The sequence below is a fragment of the Musa acuminata genome, chromosome BXJ1-6 (genome assembly GCF_036884655.1).
Source record: "Musa acuminata AAA Group cultivar baxijiao chromosome BXJ1-6, Cavendish_Baxijiao_AAA, whole genome shotgun sequence".
NCBI lineage: Eukaryota > Viridiplantae > Streptophyta > Magnoliopsida > Zingiberales > Musaceae > Musa > Musa acuminata.
The window spans coordinates 4,160,177-4,185,869 of NC_088332.1; the positions used below are offsets into that span (position 1 = coordinate 4,160,177).

General features: G+C 38.8%; 3 protein-coding genes across 7 annotated transcripts; 2 read left to right on the top strand and 1 right to left on the bottom strand.

Moving 5' to 3' along the window:
* Positions 1 to 2,487: 2,487 nt before the first annotated feature.
* LOC135586831 (probable serine/threonine-protein kinase At1g54610) lies at positions 2,488 to 8,600 on the bottom strand. Its single transcript, XM_065186137.1, has 7 exons — positions 7,856 to 8,600; positions 6,847 to 7,131; positions 6,275 to 6,592; positions 5,797 to 6,018; positions 4,256 to 4,350; positions 3,519 to 3,618; positions 2,488 to 2,908 (listed from the first exon to the last, which is right to left on the bottom strand). Exons 1-7 carry the CDS (start codon positions 8,225 to 8,227, stop codon positions 2,765 to 2,767), a joined length of 1,536 nt encoding a protein of 511 aa, XP_065042209.1. The 5' UTR covers positions 8,228 to 8,600; the 3' UTR covers positions 2,488 to 2,764.
* A 1,918-nt stretch (positions 8,601 to 10,518) lies between these two features.
* LOC103986824 (ras-related protein RHN1) lies at positions 10,519 to 14,834 on the top strand. Of its 5 annotated transcripts, none has more exons than XM_065186139.1 (7): positions 10,519 to 10,681; positions 11,737 to 11,814; positions 11,903 to 12,070; positions 12,992 to 13,040; positions 13,472 to 13,545; positions 14,171 to 14,264; positions 14,328 to 14,834. In XM_065186139.1, exons 1-7 carry the CDS (start codon positions 10,541 to 10,543, stop codon positions 14,426 to 14,428), a joined length of 705 nt encoding a protein of 234 aa, XP_065042211.1. In that variant the 5' UTR covers positions 10,519 to 10,540; the 3' UTR covers positions 14,429 to 14,834. The 5 variants fall into 5 exon arrangements, with proteins under 5 accessions (XP_065042211.1, XP_009403207.2, XP_065042210.1 ...); XM_009404932.3 differs by having other exon boundaries at positions 10,519 to 10,677; XM_065186138.1 differs by having other exon boundaries at positions 14,171 to 14,834.
* A 5,345-nt stretch (positions 14,835 to 20,179) lies between these two features.
* On the top strand, positions 20,180 to 21,348 carry LOC135675710 (36.4 kDa proline-rich protein-like). Its single transcript, XM_065186140.1, has 2 exons — positions 20,180 to 21,064; positions 21,140 to 21,348. Exon 1 carries the CDS (start codon positions 20,263 to 20,265, stop codon positions 21,052 to 21,054), a length of 792 nt encoding a protein of 263 aa, XP_065042212.1. The 5' UTR covers positions 20,180 to 20,262; the 3' UTR covers positions 21,055 to 21,064; positions 21,140 to 21,348.
* The last annotated feature ends 4,345 nt before the right edge of the window (positions 21,349 to 25,693 follow it).

A 25,693-nucleotide genomic window follows, 5' to 3' on the forward strand; every position in this document is an offset into this window, starting at 1 on the left:
CAATCACATGCAATAAAATTTTCTTTTCGATGTTCGGATGTTAGATTGTTTGTTCAGAGTCTTATCATAACTCGTTGATTGAGGATTGTAGTGAGATTTAAATACATCACTTTATTCTTTCGGCCAAAAACCATTACCATACGTTAATATCAATCGAAAGGGCCACAATACATTAATTAATTACATAAAAATATATAATATTTGAGGAGGCGAATTAGTACCAAATTAGTTGTCTGAAGTTGCCAACCTACCTACCTTATTAGACATGTCTTGGAGTCGATGACAACATTGTCTGCATCTTCTTAGATATATTTTGGTAAATCAAAAATTCTATTAAGGTGTCACATGAGGGGGTTAATTATCCGATTGCTCATTTCCTTTAGTTAGACATCCTTAATATTCTAGTCCTTAAACTTAAAAAATTTATATTAAAATTTATATAGTTATAAAAGTGAAATATCTAGATTCATTTATCCTATTAATTTTACTAATAAAAATATAAAAATAATGATTAAAAAATAATTTCAATGTTCTAGTGGGTGATGGCGGTGCCAGACGACAGTGTCATTGGGTCTGTGGGTGGTTGATATTAATGAGGAGAATAACATTAAAAGATGAGAGTCATTCTGAATCTATGTTAACATCGTTACAAATGTTGAGCAGCCTTTCATTGCTCGATAACTACATCGACGTTGACGTAATGAGTGATTCTTTCGTCATTTTGTATTTGCATCGGCGTCAATGTAGTTGCCGAGTGATAAAAGGGCCACTCAGCATCTGCGTTGGTGACTCCTTCATTGCTCAGTAATTATGTTAACGTCGATGTAGATGTAGAGCGACGTGATGCAACTTTGCATCTGCATCGACGTCGATGTATATGCCAAGCGACGTCGCTTTGTATTTATATAGGTGTCGATGCAGATGTAGAGTGATACTTTTACTGCTTAGTAATTACGTGGACATCGACATAGATACAGAGCGACTCTCATGTCTCTTCGTCGCTCTATCATCTACAACAGTCACCTGTGGCCTCTAGTGGCGTTATCGTTAATCACTACCGACTGAAATGTTAAAATTATTTTTATATTTTCATCGATAAAATCAATGATATTAAGATAAATTAATCTAGACATTATACTTTCATAATTATAAGATTTTTAATATAAATTTTTAAAATTTAAAAATCAGGATGTCAAGGAGGCGTAAGTACTATGGAGAGTTAGCGCTAGTTGAGATATGATTTATATTTTTATATTCTTAACATCTTTTCTCGTGATGTATGAGAGTAGAACTGATCATCAATAAATATTTTTAATCATTCCTAAATAGATAAGATATTATGAGTTAAATCATGATTAGATGAGATAAGATATATTTGCAGTGCAATGCGGCGAATCCAATCCAATAGGTTGGCAGAATCACGGCAACTTCCCTCCCAACATCACACATGGAGCATCCATACACCCACTCCTCCTGCGGTCCCATCATCTCCTCCCCCACCTCTTTTATCTCAATCTCTCTCTCCCTTCTCATCTCAATTTAATGCCTCTAACATTGCCCCTTCTTCCTCGTTCGTATCTCTCTCTGGATGCAGACATATAGGGAGGGGATGGAGAAGTGCAGGTCCTTCCCGGAGATCTCATCTTCCTCTTGTGATGGGTTTGGGTACGAGAACAGGTCCAACTCCTACAGCTTCAACGGTCCCGATGGGAAGGGCGCTGGGTTTGCGAGCTCCACCGACCCCGAGCTGAAGAGGAAGCGCCGGGTGGCCTCCTACAACTCCTTCACCATGGAGCGCAAGCTCAGGTCTTCGGTGAGGAACAGCTTCAAGTGGATCAAGAACAAGTTCACCGACGTACTCCATGGATGAATCTAAGCACATCTCTCCTCTATAGCAGCACCCTCTGTTCCTTCCTCGTCGAAGCTGTTTCATCCAAGTGCTGCTTGTTCGGGGTTGTCCTGTGCAGCTACTGCTGCCTGTATGGGATTAGATCATGATGGTTTTCTGATGTCGTGTGAAGGTTAGGCTAAACTTCTACTGCTGTCTCTTCGGTATCTTTGTTTTGGATGTGTTGAGTTCTTCGAGTTCTTTAGACAAATTAATAATTTAGCAAACAAATACTCATCTTTGATATCGCTTTTAGTTGCATCATTAATTAAGATTAAAATTGTCTAATAAGATTAAATTAGTCATATCCATAGTTACGTCGTTAATTAAGATTGAAATTGTCTAAGAACGTCACCCAAGTAATATCGGCTTATATCTTAATCTCGACTTGCACAGAGATAAAAATGTTTGAAAAATGATCATCCTCACATTCATCTTTCTAACTTTTTAGACAGAGAGAGAGAGAGAGAGAGAGTAAACTAGACTAAGAGTGACAACAAAAGAGAAAATTTTATGCTTATGATCCTCTGTTTAATGCACCTTTCAGAATCAGTTGGTCCTGCAAAATATGATCTCTATTGCTTTGACTCTTCCAGTGATAAGGTCAACCATCCAAGTATTAAGCCGAAGACAGACAAATTAGTCATGTCAATTACACAATTTATACAACTTATACACAGATGCCAAGTGATAGCAACACAAAAGATAATTGTGGATTGACATAATATGATTAGCAGAACATATAAACAGAAAGTATGGTAGTCTGGTAAAATTTCATATGTATATTGTAAAATTTCATATTGTATAAATTCCATCAAACATATGGAAACCTGTTGTGGAAGGAAGCCGGCATCCGACGCATATGCATGTTTTCCATCAAACATATGGACTGTAAGGAAGCCTTGTTCTCTGTGATTCTCTTTGGATTGGAGTTGACCCTTCAGCTTTGATACTAGAGGAAGAGCTTCCTGTGCTGCTGCCCGGTTCTTGGCTATCGGTGAGCAGATCTGTCGGTTTCTCCTATCGTCATAAAAGAAAGATACGAAAAAAAAACAAGTCACCAGAGCGTCTGTGAAACAAGAGTTTCAAAGAAATAATTGGTTATTCAGTCCCGCTTTGTGTAATGCTTTCATAGAGACTCATCCTCTCCTTTGCAGAGGATGATTCACATCTTAAGTGGCTGCTTTCATATAGAGTTTCAAAGTCATACTTTAGGGAAGGTGCCAAGATGACCTGTTCCTTGCAGCCCGAGTCAAGAGGGTCCACTTGTGTGCCTACACCAAGGCCTAAGGATGGTTGCCCTTGGCTTGGCCAACAAAGTCTTCCCCCATGTCTGGCCCTAGCAAGGCCGACGTACGGTTCTCTTGAGATAACAATATTAATCTAATGGCCTTGAATGATCATTACATATTGGAACCAAACCACGTTTTATACCTTACGAAGAATGAAGGGTTTTATACCTTACGAAGAATGAAGGAGACAAGTCAAAAGTCCAAATTGTAGACTAAAAGAACCTCTGTGGCTAGTGGTACGTAATTCGATAGAAGATAACCCACGGGTTGAGAGAAAAATACTTGCAAAGCAGTAGACAGTGCAGTAATGCTGTAGTGCTTTTTCAGTAAGATCTTACCTCTTTTGATGATCCAGAATCACTTTTTGTGTTCACAGTTACTAGTTTCCTTTCACCATCTCTTTGTCTTCGAGACTGTTGTTTCGAAGAAGCATTACGCCTGTAATAAATTGAAATGTACATGTCAAAACAAGATTCATGGGGACTTGAGATGCCACAATTAAAGTCACGCAATGACTTGATGGACATATAAATATTGCTTGCTAAAACTTGTTTTGCATCTTGATGGAAAACAAATTACCCAGAGCCTATCTCATTTTCCGCATCAAGGTCAGGAAGAAGTTTACGTCCATTTAAAAATGTTGAGTGAAACAAGAAATTCTTGGTGATATAGTATGTAACTAGAAATTCTGAATAAATAAAAAAAATGACATCAGAAAGCATTCGTCGAATCACAAATCGATGCTAAACTAAATGTTAAACATAGATGCCGTACTTATATCCAAAAGATGTTTTAACTAACTGTGGATACATAATTGTTGAAACAGGCTATGATACTTGATTCATATATGAGGCTTTGTGAACATGCATAAAATTCTGAGAGTCTAGTTACACATAGATGCACATTACTTTAATATAAGTACAGGGATCCACAATGAAAAAATATGGAGCAGGAATGAAGAAAATATCTTTCAATATAAAAGGATAAAAATAAAATTCATATTTTTGTTGAGCACATCATCGATCTGTAGGTGTTGAGGAATAGAAACACTACCCAAGAGACCAAATGAACTCACTTTCTTCGCTCATATGACTGAATTGGTTCATCAGCCTCTTTATACATTACAGGAAGGTCTGAAAGGTCACACGCCGAGGGCCTTGTGCTGAAAAACTGCGATTGTAGGAGCAAGTGATAACATTTATTTCGGTTTCTAGTCAATAAAAGCAAAATAGATTAAACCATTGGAGCTTAATGTCAAAGTAATTAAACCTGGATGTCTCTGACTCCTATCCAATAGAATTGCTTCTTATATAAATCTAATTTGACGCATAGAAAAGGAAAAAAGATATCCATGATTGTCATCCAGTTTGTGACTTAAGACCATTGCTAGGTAAAGATCTCCATATGGTTTAAGTCCAAAATCAAAATAATATTAAACTACTGAGAGCAAGGATAGGACTTGCTATTGGGCCTATGCTGCATTGTATATACTGTCTAAACAGATAACAATGTGATCCACTAAGTCATCTACGAATAAGCCTTGGTGTCACGGTAAGTTCACTCTGTAATCTAGGTTATCAGGGTTCCAAGTCATAGAAATAACCTCTTAGCTTGCAAGGTTAGGACTGCACACATTGACCCTCCATGAATTTCACATTGGGAGGAGTCATGTGCACTGAGCCGCCCTTTTTATTTGCCCAAAAGTAAGCTTTTCTCAAACACAAGTTCCTCATAAAAAGATGTCATGAATCATGAAATTGAGAGTTCTTTTACATGCTGTATTGAAGTCGTGAATGGTGTGCATGATCAAAGCTCTACAATTCCAATAGGTGAAAATGTTAGAATAATACATATGGATTTTATCATGCATTCATTCCGATGATAAAATTCTGGCTTATTTTAGTATAAGAACCTAAATTTTAGTCTGATTTTACTTGGCTGAACAATGCTCATTTCCCATAACTAACCTAAGTTTTTCAATTATGCAAACACTAATTTTGTTATGCAAGATGAGTTCCAATGATATTTCAATTCTGCATATGTAAGAATTGGATCATTATAGTCATTATTGATCAACCTAGTCATTATAATAGAATAGGTTTGTGATAGAATTAAGCAAGAATAACTAGTTCTGATCATAGAAAAATCCTATAATACAAAAGTGAAATTTGTAAATTACTTTCTTCATGGCCATTGCATCAATCTCCCTCCATCAATGCAAAAATTCTTGCTTAAGCAAGAACTTCACAAAGTTTATATCTTTGTATATGAGTTGTGACTAGAACAGTAAGACGCCAAAGTTGCACCAGGTTCAAATACATTGTATATGGTTTTCAAAGTGTCTACAGGTCCAACTCTAATAAAAGAAAAACTTAGCAGAACTAAAGATAAAGTGCATTACAGAAGTTTACCAAAGAAAAGGAGAAGTGTAGTTAAACCATCTAATGATGACTCTCTTTTGGCTGCTAAGTAGCAGTACCATGCTATGATTCCATGCCTTTTATGGTGGAAAAATAAGAAGATGCTCATAGCTAATATTACCTTATAAGCATTAAATTCTTAAGTTTCCCACATGTTCAGATCAATAAAATAATTTAATGACGAGTTAAAACTCACATCACTTTGCAAAGCAGATGCTGCAGTACCACGATTGGAGGGGTCTAGCGCAAGAAGCACCATCAATAAACTAAGGGCAGATGATGAGAAATCTCCAAAAGTTTCAACAATGCTTGGTTTGTAAGGCGGTGGGGGTTGGAAGATAGTAGCCAACTTTAACTTTCTCCAGTAGTCTTCTGATGGTGATCCACATAGCTTAAATATTTTATAGAGCTGTTCAACCTGAATAACCCAAAAGCATGTTAACTAATATTTTACATGGTGATCCACATAGCTTAAATATTTTACACTTGCTTAATGCCAATGATATGATTCACACAAAATCAATTAATATTTAGTTTAAATGGTTGTCTAATTGATAAAAACACAAAATTGAAATCAATGCTTGGAATACACATATTTTTTCTTGTAATTTAGTGCGTGCTATCAGAAAATGATAATAAAATGAAGCAAAAAAAAAAAGAAAAGATGATTGGACCTCATTCCTTCCGGGCATGATTGGTTTCCCAACAAACATTTCAGCAAGAAGACAACCAGCACTCCAGAGATCAATGCCAACTCCATAATCTGTAGTACCCAATAACAACTCAGGTGCTCTATACCAGAGGGTCACTACTCTGCTCGTAAGTGAACATTTCTTGTTAGGATTATAAAAATTTGCAAGGCCAAAATCAGCAATTTTCAGCACTCCATTTTTGTCAATCAATAAATTGGAACCCTTAATGTCCCGATGTAAGATTCCCCTCTCGTGACAGTGCTGTAGACCAGAGAGAATTTGCCGCATATAACACTTTACCTGCAGAAAAAGATAGCAATGCAGTCTTCATAACTCAAGTATTTGCAAGAATATCAGAAATAAGAAAGGCAAAATGATCAGGAGGAAGAAGGTTTCAGGGGAAAGGGATGCGAGTGCTATATGGGTTGCAAGTATGTTACTAATGCAGCATAAGGCTTCAAGGGTAAAGGAAGTATTATGCTGGTGATTCAGATAAAAAGTTTCATCCTAATTTATCACTAAACATGATGATATACAATTTAAAGTATAAAAACCTGTGGTTCAGTGAGTCTTGCATCAGAGCGTGAAATAACCCTTGCTAAATCAGACCGCATATAATCAAAGACAAGGTATAAGCTGTAATGCATTCTCGAAGTAGCAAGCCCTTCAAGTTTAATGACGTTGGGATGGTCGAGCTTTTGCAGTATCATAATTTCTCTTGCCATGAATTTCACACTCTCAGATTCTGATGTGTCAAAGCGAACCTTCTTTAAGGCAACAATTTTTCCTGTATCACGATCTCGAGCTTTGTACACATTGCTATATGTCCCCTGGCCTACCTAAAGCAGCAACGGAAAATATCAACGGTTAGCTAATTGTCAAATATCAAAGTACTTGTGATTACAAGGAAATGAAACTACAATACAAGTGTGGGCATAAATAATCTGCAATCTTGTTTCACCGTAGCAAACTAGTATTTTAGGACATGCAAGAAAATTATCCTAAAGCAAGGTTGCAACCTGGAGGGATGGCAACGAATTCTCAGAAAACATGTCAACAAATAAATTACAGTACTATGGTGCATTAGCCAAACAAATTTGATGAATGTATGATGAAATTGATGGAGATTATGTTCACTACTTGTAAGACTTCCTCCCTTTTATATCATCATACTAACTCCAAAGATGTCCATATAGAGATTGCCAAGATTCTTCTGATCAACAACAAATCAGCCATCCCAGCAATTTCCTAAAACTAGTGGATACTAAGCAAATGTATTGCAGATTGTTGCAAGAAAAACTGAAATGCTTGCCATATGCGTGGTGCTTTCCTTAGTGGTCCTGGTCATCAATTAGCATTCCTATAGAGTTGACAAGAGCTAGACAATTGATATAGCTGAAATTTGATAACCATATGTAATTGCATTTCATAGATTCTATCAAAAGTTTCGTAAATAATAAAGGTCTTGAGGTATTCAGTAAAATAAAAAATCATATAGCTGAAAGTTTGCCCGTTGTTGGCACTGCAGGAAGTAATTCGAAAAACCCCCAATAAGTAAAATACCTTATCAAGTTTTTCGTAGGAATCGGCACTCTTTGGGATCAACCCGGCGAGCATCTCTGGTGGAACATTGTTGACAAGCCAGCGAGGCCATCCATCGACCAACTCATCTGCGTCACCGACCACCGGCTTCACCAGTTGGGTCGGCGGAAGCAAGGTATTTTCAGGCACTACTGCCTTGCCCTCGCTTTCTTCTTCGCACATCACGACCGTGCCGTGTGCTCCGCGGCCCGGCGGCGGCCGGATGACCAGGGGCTGTCGCTTGTCGTCGTCGCGTCGGACGGGGAAGTAGTCGTTTTCGCGCATCATCACGTTGAGGTGGCTCTCTCCGAGGGGAGAATCCATGGAGGGGCCCTTGGCCTGGATGCAACCCATGACGATCGAGCGGCGTGTGGTTCCACCGAAACGGGTGTCGGGCGACGGGCGACACGAACGAGAGAAGGCGGAGACATGGAGGAGGGAGGGGGAAGAGAGAAAGAGGGAGATGATAATATGGGGAGTTGGGCCGGCTACGCTTGGCGTTGCAATCCTCGCCGACTTTGTCTTCTTTCTCCTCTCGCTGCGGATGGATTTTCTCCGTCGCTTTCGTCGCTCCCGTTTGGTTCTTTTCGTCGCTGCTGTGCACGCTGTCACCAGGTGGAGGAGCAGAAAAGAAGCAGGGAGGATGCGCGTGGCCGTGTTTGGAGACGAGAGATCGCCCGGAGACGGCCTCGAGCTTCGGCGGGAGCAGTTGACGACTGCCGTCCCGTCTTTGCTGCAAACACTTGGTGGGCATCAGCCCGACTTATTATTATTATTAAAATGCGTTAAAATAATCTAATAAGAGCGATTTTTCATAAAATACTATTACAGTATATCCTCCAATCAAAAATAATTTTTGCACTATATATATATATATACATATATATTTTGGAAGAATAATAATATAAAGCTTTAAATTAATAAACCAACACATTATAAGTCTTCTAAAGAACACTATAATCATATCTTAATTAATTTAAATCCTCATAAATCGTAATTATTAACTTTAATATGTTTAGATTTTATAAATTAATTTGTATGAGTGTTTGAGTAGGTTTTATGAAAACTAACAAAGTCTTTTTCAATTTTTTTATTAACTATTTTCCTACTTAGTTTTGAAGTTATATTTATATATCTCCAAAAACCTTATAACATTTAAATCCATTCATTCATCACGGGAAAATGGCAATATAAAAGAAATATGTCGTTTTGAATGAACTCTCGAAGGATATTATAAAAATAAGGAGTACTATCCAATAATAATAATTAAAAAAGTAAGGGTTGTGCATTGATATCATCCCATGTTGATTACATTTAACGAGATTAAGTTCACTAAATGCTACCATAATCTGCTGATGTTATTTTCTTCCGAGAAAAGAAAAAAATATATTAATTAAAAATATGGGCTAATTACATATTATATTATCATATAGTTAGCTACCTTTATTATCTCGTTCCTTACCTTTATTATCTTGTTCCTTACGTTTTAAAAAATCCTTATAGTTCCGAAAGTCAAATATATAGGTCTATTTACTTTAATAACATTAGTTTTATCATGAAAACAAAAGATAAAAAATATAATTTTAATATTCGATAAGAAACAATATCGGTGATGGCGGACGGTGGTGCCACCGGTATCAACGTTGATGCAGTTGCTTAGTTACCTCCAACAACAATATGGTCCACTCTCACCACGACACCACTTGCGGAGGCATCATCGACCTCATTGTCTCCTGTCTCACGTTGCTCTATATTTGTGTCAATGCTGACATAATTGTTGAGCAGCAACTGCGTTAGCGTCGGCACAGATGGTGGTGGCTGTTGTGATGTTTACGATAAAGATGGTGGCCACATCGTCGTTAACCCATTGGGTGGATACCAGCATTGACTCGAAGCTAGGGTCGTCAGAGCTCTTATCGCTCCCTCAACTATTGCGTCAACTCCGACATAACCTCTCGCTAAGCAACCCTTTCGCCGCTCTACATCGACGTTGATGCCAGAACTGATGCGGTAGCGGGTAGTGCAGTAAAAGCTCCGACATCTACATCAATATTGATGCAGATGTTGAGGGAAAGGGTCGTTTAGTGAGAGATGGTGTCGAAACTGATGCGATAATAGGGAGAGTGGTAGGAGCTCTGGTGACCCCATCTTCGAGCCATGTCAGCCACCACCATTTGCATCAACACTGATATAGAGCAGTGCGAAATGGGTGATGATGAGGTCGACGATGCACTCCTCGTGGAGACAAGTGGTATCATGGTGAGAGTGGACCTTATTGTCTTCAAAGGTGACTAGATAGCTGTGTCGGTGTCGACACCGACAACATCGTCCACCATCGAACGTTAAAATTAATATTTTTCTTTTGTTTTCATGTTTTAATTGATAAAACTAACGCGTTATAGTAAATGAATCTAAATATTTTACTTTCATAATAATTATAAGGATATCAATATATATATTTTTTAAGATGATGGAACGAAATGCTAAATACAGATAATTTTAAGACGTGAAACACCTCTCCGATATTCTACTCATGTTACAATAAATCTCAGCCTCACATCAAGAATCAAGCGGCCAGGAATTGAAGATGGGATTCAAAGCAACTCGAGCGAAAGAAAACGACCGAACATTCCAAAGCGCACAACGCTGCACACCTACCGTTCCTTGATGCTGTCTCGAATCCTTCTTCATCTTCCCTCCGACGATGACCTACCTCATAAAGCTTCCTCAACACATCCCTTCTCCCTTTTGCTGGTGTTGATCTCATGGCCCGGATGGGGAGCAACAACATACAAGCCAAGCTGGTGGGTATGTCTTCCCTTTTCTCTCGCTCTGGGTCTAAAAATCCTGCCTTTTCGCTTAATCTATTTGTCCTTGTTCTGCCTGCTCTATCGACGTCTTCATGGTCCACGATAAGGGTTCAAGATATCACGCCATAGAGAAAATAATGGTTTAAGCAGATATGACACTGATAAATCGATCTCTGAGTATGTTAGATTTTGTGTATATTAGTTTGGGAGATCATAAGAAAGGTGTGATCATCAACTATGTTGAGATCCGATGTTCTGGTGGCATCTGAGATATGATGGTGGGGCTTTATTGTAGTTGTTGTGATGAGAATGATCATTCATCCTTATGAGATATGTAAAGGGAAAAGATCATTAATTGAAACAGAAGAGAAATAACAGTGAAAATAGTCAGGGATGAGGTCATTAAGGTTTATGTTCCGGACGGTGAATTGCTACACATAAAACAAAATGTTGTGCAATATATCGATTCATGTGGGTAAGTATTCAGTACGCATTAATTCCTATTACTTCTTTATGTAGAGAAAATGCTGTGTAATTGTGTGAAAGAACTGTTTGAAGGAAGACTTCACTGGTAAATGGTTTTAGTGGCAAAGATGGGGATGCAAAGTTTATTGCGGCAAAGATGTCATAAGTTAGGAAAATATGGAAATAGTCATTTACTAATCATTCTGCAAAGAAATTGAATGTTCAGGATCCATACTTCAGAATAAGGCCAAAAGAAAGTAGGAAATGCATGCACTCATCAGTTCTCCCAGGGGAACTTTTGTAAAGCATGTTCTTCATGACATCAAGTTAATTGTTGCTAGAATAGTGTCCAGAAAAGTTCTACTAGCAACTTCATTGTTTCCTTCTGATCTTGGATCCTAATAAATATAATTTGTGTTATTTTCATGGAGTTGTGATACCGAGAAAACATTAATATACTTTTGGCTATATTCATTCATATATGTAGGACTACCTCCTAAAGTTTATTTCCCAGATTTTAGAAAAACAGTGGATCGATTGATGGTGCCGATGATAATAGTAATAATAATAATAAGAAAGTTTTCGCAGGTGCTTCTTGGAGATATGGGAACTGGAAAGACAAGCATAGTGCTGAGGTTTGTCAAAGGCCAATATTTTGACTCTCAGGTTTACAAATTTTTACTATCTTTGTTGATTTGATCTGAATAATTATTAGAAATAGTACTCAGAGTAACCAAGGATGCTCAATTTTCAGGAATCAACAATAGGAGCTGCATTCTTCTCTCAAGTCCTATCACTTAATGAGGGTATTGTAAAATTTGATATATGGGACACTGCTGGGCAAGAACGATATCGTAGTTTGGTCCCCATGTACTACCATGGTGCAGCTGCAGCTATCATTGTCTATGATATCTCAAACATGGTATACATTTTTGTTATATTGATGAGATAAATGAGATAATTCCTTCCTGTACTACTGCTACAACAATCTATCTATATATCCCCATAACTGGCATGAACTTTAGGTCTATACTGAACAATCAGCACCAGATATTTCCTCCACATTGTTCGACTACCTAAATATGTTGGACAGTTAGAATGGTCCAGACATACAGTAACCTCCATGTCTATTCCCTTATCTATTGAGAGGTACATGTACTCTCTATATTCACCCAAATATGGAAGTTTTCTTCATACAAAACCTTGTAGTCATGCATGTTTGCAGCATCAAAAGAGGTATCTGTGTTCACTACCAATACCACCACCATCATCGTCCTGTTGATGGACTGTAAAATGTCAAAGTTGAAATGTCACATGACTGCTACAAACATGGTTCACTTCTTATCAAATTAGCTTAAGCTAGCATATGCACATCATGCTAACTGTTATTTTACTGCTACAAACTTTAACTGCTTTAGTGGAAGTTTGTGTTGAACTGTGATATAACTGCAAAAAAGAAAATTTTATGTTCTTGCAGTTTCTCTAATTCTTAGATATTTGGGGAATGGCTGATGTACACAATCTTGAGATGTATATGTGATTAGCTCTAGAACTATTTTGCATTGAACAAAAATGTGTCTGTTCATGCATTACAATCCGAGTTCCAATATTTAGATTAATAACTTGTATTTTAGTTATAAGTCTTCACCTTATATGCTTTTAAATGGCACATATGATTGCATTAGTTATGTGAGATTTCATATTTGGTCATTTTATAGAAACTTATGTATCATAAGAACGGATCATATTCTTTCAAGAATCACTCTGTTCCTTGATTCATTTGCTTTACACTGTTGATACTGATGATTATGCTGAATTCAAGAACATGTTTCTCCTGCCTCAGGATTCATATGTTAGAGCAAAAAAGTGGGTTCGAGAACTCCAAAGACAAGGTGACTTAGTATTACCTTCGATGTGCATTTTACCATAAATTTTAGTTATATGCAACAATGTCAATTCTTTGCTCCATACTTCAAAGTTGGTTTTTTAGCTTTAATTATCTATCATGCTTATAAACCATCAATCGGTTGAACTGACATCTTGTGTTTTCATTCACATTCTACATATGAACTTGCAGTTACGCCTTTGATAATGTTGTTAGAAATGTAACCTAAGCAAAATTTGTGTTAACTAGTAAACTTGAACAAAATATTATATACTTTGTGGGTTTTTACTCAACATGTATCTTGAATGTTTCTTATATGCTGCTCCAACAGTCAAACTATTTCATTCTATATGAATTTTGTGATCTCACCTTGTTTAATTGTTTGTGTTCTGCTGAGTCAGCATCACATATAACTCAAGCAAATCTACTCTGTTCTAGGAAACCCATATCTGATAATGGCATTGGTCGGGAACAAGATTGACTTGGAGGCAAAAAGGAAGGTGGAATCTGAGGTAAATAAGGACTTGTTTTTGTGATGTACACACTTTAGTTTCTTCTTTTGTTACCTGTGATGATCATGAAGCATGAACTTCAAATTACCAAAAAGAATGAAGATTAAAATTGCTTAACAATCACCTGTCTTTTCAATTGAACAAATCATCTTCTTCGATGAGTGACTGGAAAAAGAGGGATTAACAGTCCAAATGAATTATATGTTTGTGTATTTTCCACAATATCTTGTATCATCATTTTTTATTGTACCAATTAATTCTTAGGCTGTTTACATCCATGGGAAAACCTCCAGTCATCTTATCTCAATTGACACCTAGGCATGGCTTAGTTTTAGCCTGCACCATCGAAACTGCACAAAATAAGAACAAATGTGCCACTATGGAAGACTAATACTTGATAATAGCAGGTTTCAGCTTACGCTGCCGAGGCTGTTCATTGGATTTAAGGTCCTATGAAGTAAACATACATTGAAACACTAAAACTAAGCCCCATGAGATTTGCATTTTTATGATCTAGCATCGTAAGTCCATACCGTACTTGATAGATATGTGGTGCTACTTGTGAGGCTAGAGCATATGAAATACTTGATAGATATGTGGTGCTGAAACTTTGGCTTCTTCTCAGGAAGGCTTCCAATATGCCCAAGAGAATGGGTTGTTCTTCATTGAAACTTCTGCAAAAACAGCAGAGAACATCAACGAGCTCTTCTATGAAATAGGTAAACTTTTCTCTCACCATCTCAATGCATTCCTAATAACATGCCAACTTTCATCCCTCACAGCCAAGAGACTTGCTAAAGCCCGGCCACCGCAGTCATCCGGGATGAACTTGTCCAATGAAACACAAGTCAGGGAGAGAAGGCTGTTCTGCTGCTCGGGATGATCACATCCATGACCAACTTGATGCATTGATCTTGTCCAATCAAACTTTGATCTTGTTACTTGTAAAGGTTTAGAAAGCCAACGAGTCAAGATGCCTATCTGTTTTAAGTGTTGTCCTGCATGAACTCAGTTGATTGGGGCATCATAACATCTACATTGCAAAATTAGCCATGTTACACCTGCACAGGCAACTCTCATGCTCTCAGAAACAGGACTTGGTTTGGTTGAAGTACATGTAAGGCAAGTATGCCATTTACCTGATGCAAAAATCTAAATATCAAAATCAGATGAGTCTGCCACATCAGGAAAGCAAGTCTGTGCTGAGTGGGTTTCATCATCATGTTTCTAAATATCGATTGGTATGATGTGTATTTAGTAGTATTTACTGATCCAATTGTGAACCGATATCAGTTCATATGTTTAATTATAAGTTATGATTATTTAGTCGATCTTTATACAAAGAAGGCTTAAGCCGTCTTTGTGTCATTCAAATGGTTTGTAAAAATATTAGTCCATCATCTAGTTGCTAGATTATGTGATCCTAACTAATTTTAATTGAAATATATTAAAATTCTAATTTAACTTTGATTAAGATTATCAATCAATAAAAAAAAAAATGTAGATGATCTTGATAAGAGTGACTATTCTCATTATTCCTTCTAAGACCTCATCTCGCGTATAGACAAAACCTTTAAGAATCTAGATACATCAAATATAAAAATTTATTCTTTATCTTTTGGTTAGTCTTGACTCTATCATTAATCATGATTCTATGAAAGATAGAAAAAGAAGAGAATGAAAATCTAATTTTCTTCCTACAGATTGATGCTACTATTGCTTCTTGCAAATTAGCCGATTAGACTATTGTGCGTTCCTAGTTCCTAGACAACGAAAGGTCTTTTGTCATGGCATCAAAAGGTACATTAAATTTCAATCTTTGAGTTATTTCTCATTATAGATTTTATGCTTACACTTACTTCTCAACTGATGGTATATCATTTTCACTTATTAGAAATTGAAGATTTCAAAACTCATTCAATATGATATATATATATATATATATATATATATATATATATATATATAATATAGTGTATATATTTGTTGATTAATTATAAGCTTGAGTTATGGAGGTGAGGCTTAGAAATTAAATATCTTAGATTAAGTATGACTAAGACTAAATATATAAAATATAATTTTAATGATTCTAGAATATAGTTAAATTAGATGGATAAGAAATTCCTTTAAGTAGAAGCTTTAGGTATCTTGGATCAATTATTCATAAAGTAAAAATATGATGGTTAAAATGATGAGAGGCACAATGGAATCATTAGATATATTTAAGATTAAAAAAAATTATAAGATAATTGTAAGACTGATAATGTTTTATTAATTTGAGTGTTTGACAATTAAGAAAAAATATATACAAAAAGTTTGGATTATTGACATGAAAATATTAATATAGATATATATATAGAGTTACTAGGAAGATTATAAAAAAATATTTTTATTCATGAGTGATTATGTATCACTTTGATAGAGGATAAAATAAGAAAATCTCGCTTAAAATGTTATAAGCATGTATTAAGAAGACTTCACAATATAGTAGTTAAAAGAGGTAAAATAATTCATATTAATAGGACGATGAGAGATAAAGAAAAACTTAAAAATACTTTAATATAGGTTATACATAAAAATTTAAGTACTTTATACTTCATTAAATATATATATATATATATATATATATATATATATTTCAATAACCGTAAAAAAATCCATGTAGCTGACCTCAAAGATCCTCGAGGGTTTGTTATTGTCACTCACAACCCTAAACTCGATTACTCCTGCATCACCCTTGGTTGGTCAACTCTCCTTCATCCCATGACTAGCATCCGTCGAATTCGTCATTATCTCTATGCACATAAGGATGATCAACAGGTGCTGCGATGCAAGACGACGATATAGGACGAAGACGATAACAAACGGTAAAATAATCATTGTTTAAAAAAAAAGTGCTATATGGCAATTTTTCAATATAGAAGCGGTCTGAGAAAAATTCTCAAATTTAAAATTTTTTCCAAGAATTCATCAATTATTTATTTACTTTTCTTAATTAAATTCCTTTCAGCTAATAGTTTCTGAGTGACTGAAGACAGCCTTTTAGGTACACTTTTATATCTTTGCACCAACCCTTCCCATCTCCCATCTCCCATCTCCTTTCTCGCACCCTCCCTATCCTCGCGTCTCCGTCTCTTGGAGCTGCGCCGAATCGATCAAGACGCGTTTGGATGAGTTCACATGTGGTTTGGAAGTTTGCCCTGCCGACACACCTTTTCTGGAGGGGTCGCCTTTCCTTCACACGTAACATTCATTCCACATGGGGAGCACTCCTCACTTGATGACGGAGAACAGTCGAAGAAGCTCCACAACTCAGTCAGAAACACTTCCTCGATGGGTTCCAAAAGTCACTGATTGAACGTCAACCACCGTAATGTCTTTTCAAAAAGATTATCACACTCTAGCATTCACGATTTGATTATTTACGGATAGTAACGATGACATAAAGGTTTATTTCGGAATTTTAAACAATGATGAACAAATGTATCGTGGCTGATGAATTAGCACGGCTTGGTCCACGGATCGATATCAGGAGCCTCTTGTCGGCTGAGTTAGCTTCCGGGATTGATCGGGTCCTCGCGACGGGGGCCTTGATCGTCGTTCTCCAATCCGAGGTAGCTCGATGGCGCATCGCGGGGACGCCGATCCTTAGCTTCCGAGGTTGCGTTACTTTCCTACAAAAACGGTCTTCGTCGGGTAATCCCGACTTTGGCCCCTCCGACGAGCAAGTTCGTAGTAGGTTTTGTTGTTTTTCTCTTGCCTTCCACTTAAGGCCGAGATCGATGTTTTTATACTGTCGTAAAAGGGTTGGTCGTACGCGGATTGGCGTGGTGACCACAACATGGCATCAATACGGATTCTGGCTCGACGTGCGGGGCGTTGTCATCCCGAGATTACCAGGATCAGACATGTCGAACAGTATCTTGGGAGCACGGATTCTAACGTGGCATATGACATTGATTGTGAAATATCCTGGGGGCAAAGTATGCCTTATCACGTAGTGATGTATTGATGGTAGACACATCAACTTTGGGTTTTGATGACATCTTTTGTCATCACTGCTCTCGTTAGGTTTTGGACAAAATGTGTTACTAACTACATCAGTAACCTTGGTAATAGTCAAGTCACAATGTTTTGACACTAATTAAAAAGATATTTGTGCATGCTTCTGAAGTTTATGCAATATACGAAATGCATATAAGACCTATAATTATTATTTTTTTAGGACTATTGAGAACAAAAAAAGATAAATTCCAAGTTTTAGGGACAAAATAACATGCACTATCTTGATTATTTCTCCTAATTACTGTTTGTGAATCTTACACTGAGGCTGAAGAGCGGCTTGCTCTGATTACCGATGTCAAGGGATGATATCTTCATCGGGTCTGATTGAACTCGAGGTCGATCGGATTGTACTTTTACAGTGAGTACGCTCACTCTCATCATCGTCAGATCCTTACACATTGTGGGGGGGAGGGGGGGGAGAGAGGGGGAGACTTTTATTCTAGTGCTTGAGAGGGTCGATCGTACACTATTTTTGCATGACGATCGACTCCCTGGACGACAAATTTGTACCTTTGAATGATCGTCATCCGATATATATGGAACGATGCCATGCAACGCCATCCCAAGCTTCTCCGAACAATCCTTGTTGGGATGGTGTCGGGTCGTGTGGCCCCAGATGACGCGGGAGAGGAGCAGCCATCGTCCCGAATTCCCAATGATGCATCCGACGTGGCATCATGTCTTTCTCCCGAGGTTCCGTGCTTGTGCTGACGTGATCGGAGGTTGTGTTGACATGGGCAAATCCTATGCTCTATCAATTACCACTCGCCAAAATCTTACAACAGATGCAATTTGTGTTAGAAAAAAAGGACAAAAGTTACATGAATGACTGTAGTCTTCAACTAAAATTAAAGTTGCAATTATTATGCATGTAATATTAGTGCATTAATTTATCGATATATCATTAACTACACAAGAACCATGCAACATAGATTTTTGGCAACAAGGTGGGACAAGGATGATACTGATAATGAGGGACATGATCATGGAAACAACAAGGTGGGACAAGGATGACATAAACACTGATAATGGTGATGGATAGGGAAGACGAAGACATCATTAAAAGTCCTTTAGTTTTCTTTTTTCTTTTGGCTGAATCACATGACACCATGATGGAAGTGAAGGATGGGTCGACTCTATCAAGAAAACACAGAGAGAGAGAGAGAGAGAGAGAGAGAGGGACATCACATCAGAAACAATTTAATTCTTGATTTGTTGTACTTTTGGAAAAAAAAACATTCTCCATATATTTCAGAAAATCTGGTGGTTAATACTGTATCATTCTTTCATATACTTTCACTACTGAAAGAAGAAAATGGCACTTTAATGGTTTCTTTATTTGTCATTTTTGGATTTTAAGGTGAAAATTTCTCATACTTTTCTTCAAATAAAATAATATAATCCCCTCTCTGTCCCATTGAAGAATATGATTTTGATATATGGAGAAAAGCTGCTGGTTATATTTTTCCTGTTTACATTCCTCTACGTATTAGTTTTAATCCCCTCACGTTTGCAGCGTCACTGATACGTTGCTGCATGACTGAGTTACCGGCCAAGATGACAAAAAGCAGTGATGTGAACGAATGCGTTGGCAATAAAACCATTCAACAGTTTTGTTCAAAGAAAACGTTCATCCCACAATAGCTGGAACCCTCGGAAGGCCTTCATGATTGAGCTGCTCACTGTGGACGTGTGCGGTGTGCCCCGCTGACGAGAGGAGTCTCGGCTTTTCCGTGTCCTTCCCCCTCACTGTACTCCTTACATTTACCATCGCCATGGAGTTGAGCTGAATCAGGCCATGGGTGATGGTACTGCGGTGTCTCACCTGACGAAGGAGAACAACCCAAGTGAAGCTCTTCTTTTCTTGCAGGAGTCACGGGTTGCACATACGAACCCTATTCGTGACGCGACAGGAAGCAACTGTTCTTGGAATCATGGCTTCTTCCCTCACCATCGAGGCCATGCACCTACTTCCAAACTCGTACTGCCACCTACTATTCGCCTTGCAGAAGCATTCTGCGTCACACTTCATTCTGCTGTGTGGACGGTGGCATGCACTGTTCGTTGTTACACTTAACCGTGAACTCCGACGCAGAAACTATTCTTCATGGCTTTATTCTGCGTTGTTTTCTTATCACAGATTTAGCACTGTTCATTACTTCCTCTCAAACTTAGACCGAAACCTGAAAGTCCTTCGCGACTTCCAAGGCGAATGAGGAATGAGATGATCTGAGAGTTGAATAGGTGAAAGATATCCCGCATAGACACTTGGCAACAAACTTACAAGTGCTTCCATTCCATTGCAGTTTAAGCGAGAGCAGTGATGCTCATAAGTTCAATAATTATTCTTGTTCAATTTCTACTCTTTTCCAAGTTGATTTATTTGATAATTTGAATTTAATGGCTACCTTAGAAACTATATCATGTATATAAGGGATGCATATGGAATTTTACCTAGTATGGTTTTACCTTATAACTATATCATGTACATGACAAGGACCATATCCAAGCTCTAGAGCTTCTTCCTCCTCATGATGGTCACAAACCCTACCCTCCTGAGGCCTCTATAAAATACACCCAACCCACCTTCAAGCTCTGCGCCCACCTCTCTCTTCTTCAGTCCTTGATTTATTCTCTGCTCTTCTTCCCATCATGGGGAGGCTCATTGCAGCCACCCTCTTCCTCCTCATCTTCACACTCCTGCATTCCTCCCTTGCGTGTCCCAAATGTCCATATCCCACTCCCTCCATCCCACACCCTAAGCACCACCCGAAGCACCCTCCCAAGGTGAAACCCTACCCTAAGCCCAAACCTCACCCTCCAAAGCCACCAGTAGTTGGCCCTCCTAAACCTCCTCCGGTTGTCCCACCACCACTCCCACCTGTAGTTGTTCCGCAACCTCCTCCCTATGTGAAGCCTCCGCCTTTGCCGCCTGTCGTCAATCCTCCACCAGTGCCGCCCGTTGTCGGTCCACCCAAGCCGCCTCCGGTGGTGTACCCGCCCGTGCCGCCTGTTGTCGGCCCACCCAAGCCTCCTCCGGTGGTGTACCCGCCCGTTCCGCCCGTTGTCGGGCCACCCAAGCCTCCTCCGGTGGTGTACCCGCCCGTTCCGCCTGTTGTCGGGCCACCCAAGCCACCTCCGGTGGTGTACCCACCCCAGCCGTGCCCGCCGCCGCCGCCCAAGGAGACATGCCCGGCGGACACGCTGAAGCTGGGAGCCTGCGTCGACCTGATCAGCGGCATGATACCCATTCGGATCGGGGCGGACGCCAAGTCGACGTGCTGCCCGGTGCTGCAAGGCCTTGCAGATCTCGACGCCGCTCTGTGCCTCTGCACCACCATCAAGGCGAAGTTGCTAAACCTCAATCTTGTGCTGCCCGTTGCGTTGGAGTTGCTTATTGGGTGCGGGAAGAGCCTTCCTCCCGGTTATCAATGCCCTGCTTAGACTCCAAATGGTATCTTCTTCTTAATCTCGTCTTCCTTGTTGAACAATTACAATGTAAGATCTCCCCTAATCGTTTTTGTTGCAGGTTATTTCGATCTCGGAAAGAGAATAATTCTACGGACAGCCTGAAGTGAAAGCTTAATAAGCTTACTACGATGTTCTTTGTCTAGTGTACTTGTGGTGTGAAATGAACGTAAAGCTGTGTGTTCCTGCTGTACACTGAGTTCCCATGCATGCATGTCTGATACAACTTCTCGTGTCTACGTATAAAGTGCTTTCTCGTTCTCTTCTTAACTCGCAGTGTAAGTCGCGGCCGACGGTGTCGCCGCGCATCAAAAACAGCCAACACTAAACTCACGACTTAAGTCGTGGTAGACGATGCTACCACAGACCGTCAAGAACAATCGACAGTAAAGAAAGAATGCACGTTGTTTGTTCATGGATGATTAGGTGACTCGGATCGATGAGATAAAGAATGAAAGGAGATGCTACTATAGCCAATATGTGGATGCAAGCAGAGATATAGATCTCAGTGTTTGTCTCCGATTATTGGAGCATTATTACTACGTGCCAAAATATAGATAAGATTGCAAGATCTTTCAACAGTGGATGCTCACGGGAGTCTTGAATTATACGACTCTCACTGTTCTCACCAACATGGACAGATCTCAAACGCAAGAAGAAAAACTTGGCTCTGTTGCATGATATTTTGATGTGATAAATTCCCATCAATTTTGTATTGCTAGATGCTATCTCCAAAGTGTTGGGATGACTCGACGAGGTCCGAGACTAAACGGAAAGCATATTGATCTAACCCAAATGTATCAAGGAGTCAAACTATCTAATGAGAGCTGAACAGTCAATATGTTGCGTTTCGATCCGACATGACCACTAATATGAGAGTCTAGAGAGAGGGGAGACAGATTTGACAACCAATATTATCATTTTGTGCTACAGTGCATCCACATGTCAAGTTGGGAATGGATAAGATTTGCCCTTATCTAATTGTCATTCGGATATGAAGAGAACCTTTCCATGGATCATATTATTGGCCTATAAGTCATTATCCATAACGATGTTGGAACCATGAGTAAAGCTAATATTTGTTGTGTAAAGAACTATTAGTCTTTTTGGAGTCAATAGCATTTGGATCCATGAGCACAAACTAATTAAATGTGGTAATTATTTGTATGTATACTTAAATATACCTTGGCTTATATGCATTAAGAATCAAGGAAAGATCAAGACAAATCTCCAAAACAGAAAATAAATTCCTAAATACTAGAAATTTTAGCCTAAACTTCCTAGTCGTGAAATTATTTCTAACATCAGCATGATTATTTGCTAATATTATGCCAACATATTTTTTATCATTGCATTTGAGGTTAAAGTTGAGACGATCCACAGTCAAATATGCTCCAGTTTTTATTAACATTAGACCACAATTGAGCTTAAATGGGTTCAGCCAGAACGCTTCTTTGACTGTCAGTCGAAGGAGATCGGAGGCCCAACCCACAACAATTGACTCAGGAAGACAACGGTTCGAACCCAAACCGGCGAATCATCTTTAAACCGATCCAAATCGAACCGGTGCTATTGGAAGTCATATTAGCTTTATGGGCTCATCATCCATGTTGGGTTGAGCCGAATCGAATCGACTAATGATGAATAAGGTGCTCACTAATTTTATCTAAACTCGAACCCTACTAACTATGTTCAATTGAGTCAATTCGACTACCTAATAACAAGTATTATACATGCAAATCTCTCCGTATTTGAATAACTTAATTTTTTTATGAGAATTCAATTAAAGGGTACGATAAAAAAGAATATATATTATCTCATGTAATTAGTCTCATTCAGTATTAATAATTTTTATATTTTTAAAAATAATATTAGGATCTATATATTTATCAAAATTAAATATCAAGATTTTATATGGTTAAAAATAAAAAAAGAAAAGATGAGTTTTGTCGGAGGCAGGTTAACTATTTTATTTATTTATTTTAAATATAAGATTTTATTATAATTTTAAAATATAAGGATTGAAATATTAAGGATAATTAATTGTGAGTATAATTTATAATGCGTCCAAAAATACATGGAAATAAAATAGTGTATGTTGGAAACACACGGTGTACCGCCCTGCACATGCGTGCACGTGTGGCGAGGGCTAACGTTAAGTGGGGTGGGAGGTGAAGAGATCCACACAGGGTAAGTGGAGGGGGTGCGTCTGCCGTCACATGGCTGTCCCCCTCGCGGCCCACCGATACCGCCCGTTCCGGCTGCTTACGGGAGACATCACCGTCTTCCATGGGCTTCTCACTGTCTTCCGAGGTGGTGGTGCTACGTTCCCCATGGCGGGGAAGGGTGGAACACCGGGCTCTGACACCGTCCGATTCCCGCCGCGCACTAATTCCGTGGCTCCCCACCACCACACACACAGAGAGAGAGAGATGGAATCCATGTTTGTCTCTTTCCTTTGTGGAAGGGCATGCCATGGAAGCATTTAATCATCAAGTGGACATGGTAATACTTGCATGACTAATGACTGCCTTCATTAAATTACTCAGTCCATTTACTTTGAAATTGAAACTTTTTTTTAATTATAGTTAATATTAAAATTTAGGTTATTTTTGTTTCATGATTAGAAATTTTTTGATAGATAAATATGGGCAATTTGTCGACATTTTTTGGTGGCATGCATTTTAAGGCCCTTTAAAGAATAGGATTAAATCATTGTATAAACATCGATAGATGGAGTCATCAATTTTCAGCACTTTACTCGTTTCCATAAATCATATAATCGAACTTAATTATTAGACTATTAGAAAATATATATATCGATTGATAAATAAGAGTAAACTGTAATTTTTGATGGATTATTTTTTTTAGGTTTCCTATTTATCTCTTATACAAATAAAAATAAGAAGAAAAGGTGAAACAAAGTTGGATGAACACAAACGTAGTATGTATTTTAAGATGTTTGGTAGTGAATAATGGTGTTCATGATGTATGGATCTCATGGTTGGGTTAGAGCCAGCGTATCTTTACCGACATGCCTGGCTGGAGCAAACATGCTTGGCTGTGACTTCGTCCTTTTAGGGCTTAAATGAGAATTTATGGGATTAATAAGTCCGGCCACCTCTTGGCCACTATCTCAACCAACCCAAAACCTACGCATTTTTATATGCTGCGTGTCACGTTAAAGAAGGACATCACTTTTATTGGATTAACAATTGCGAGTTGATGGCCCTCAAAAGTCTTCCTCAGCTTTCTACTAAACCTTCATGTTGGATGTGTCATTGCTGTGCTGTTTGCGTCTCTTCTTTTTTCCCTGTGAAGAAGAGGAAGTGGAAGGTAAGAATGGAGTGTTGTGTTCGTGCCTATTATTCTTCTCGGGATTGGGACCTTCATTTGCACCCAATCCCATGAACCCTTCTTCCCCTGTCTCCACTCTATAAATAGCCTCCCCCCTTCCCTCTCCCCTTCTCATGTTTCCTCTCTTCTATCTTCTTCTTCTTCTTCTCTGTGTGTGTGTGTGTGGGGAGGTCTGTGTATGTGAAGTCTGTAAATGATCCTCTTTGTAGTTTTCCACAGCTTTCTTGAACTGCATCGGTTGCTCTATGACGGAGGCTTAAGCTGCGGTTCAATAAAGCTGTGGGAAGTCACAAAGAGAGACCAAATTGAGAAGCGTATGCATGGAGATCTTTCTGCTGCTTTCTTTTTCCTTGGCCATGTGATGTTTCATGTAAAGGAGGATGCATTCGCAGTTCTGGTTTTTGTGCTTGGTAAGCCCGGTAAGAAAGATAAATAACGAGGTGAAAGAGGAGGTAATCCCAGTTTCATCCGTGTGAATGATTTCCGACTCGGTGATCTTTTACTGCATGATCGATCTCCCACGGTGTAATTGAACGAGTAGATGAAGTTTCTGTGCTCCGAACTCCGGCAGTCCTTTCGATGGATCAAATGCGTGTGCAATTTATGTATGGATGTGTGTTCGTCTTCCCTTCATGATGAAACTTCAAATCACCGCCTGCTCACCTCCTCCTCCTCCCATACTCCCATTATTCTCACGCATATGCGAAGCTGATGGAAGCCTGTTCATGTGTATCCTTATTTGGGTTTGTTCTCGTCCTCCATGAGTACTTGTGAGCTGAAGCAAACTTCTATTTGTGGCCATACGGTCACACGCTCCCCCAGTGAATTTTCTTTTCATGTTCTCCCCTTTACGTTTGATGAGTGGATGTGTCGACGAAGACCATCCACTGAGTCCCTCTGACATGGATTACCATCCTCATGCACAGTGCAAGTCTTGGCCTTTCTTGCAGGCTTATTCAACCATGGAATGAGAGCTGCCTGTGGGGTTCTGAGAGACTGATGAGAGCCGGTTCTGAGCACAAAGATTGCATGCATCCTCCTTGTGCTTGCCCAGACTCCGTTTGCTCAAGGACTTCATGTCAAGGTAACAGTGGGTGCAGTTGTGCTGTTGGACAATGGAGGCCACTGAACCATCATACCCTCTGTCCCTTGTGCTGCTTCTCTCAGAAAACAATGAAGCAGTCAGACCATGTCCTTTCATCAAATGCGACTCGAATTCTCAAAAGCTAGCAGCCAAAATTAAAGATTGATGGGTTAC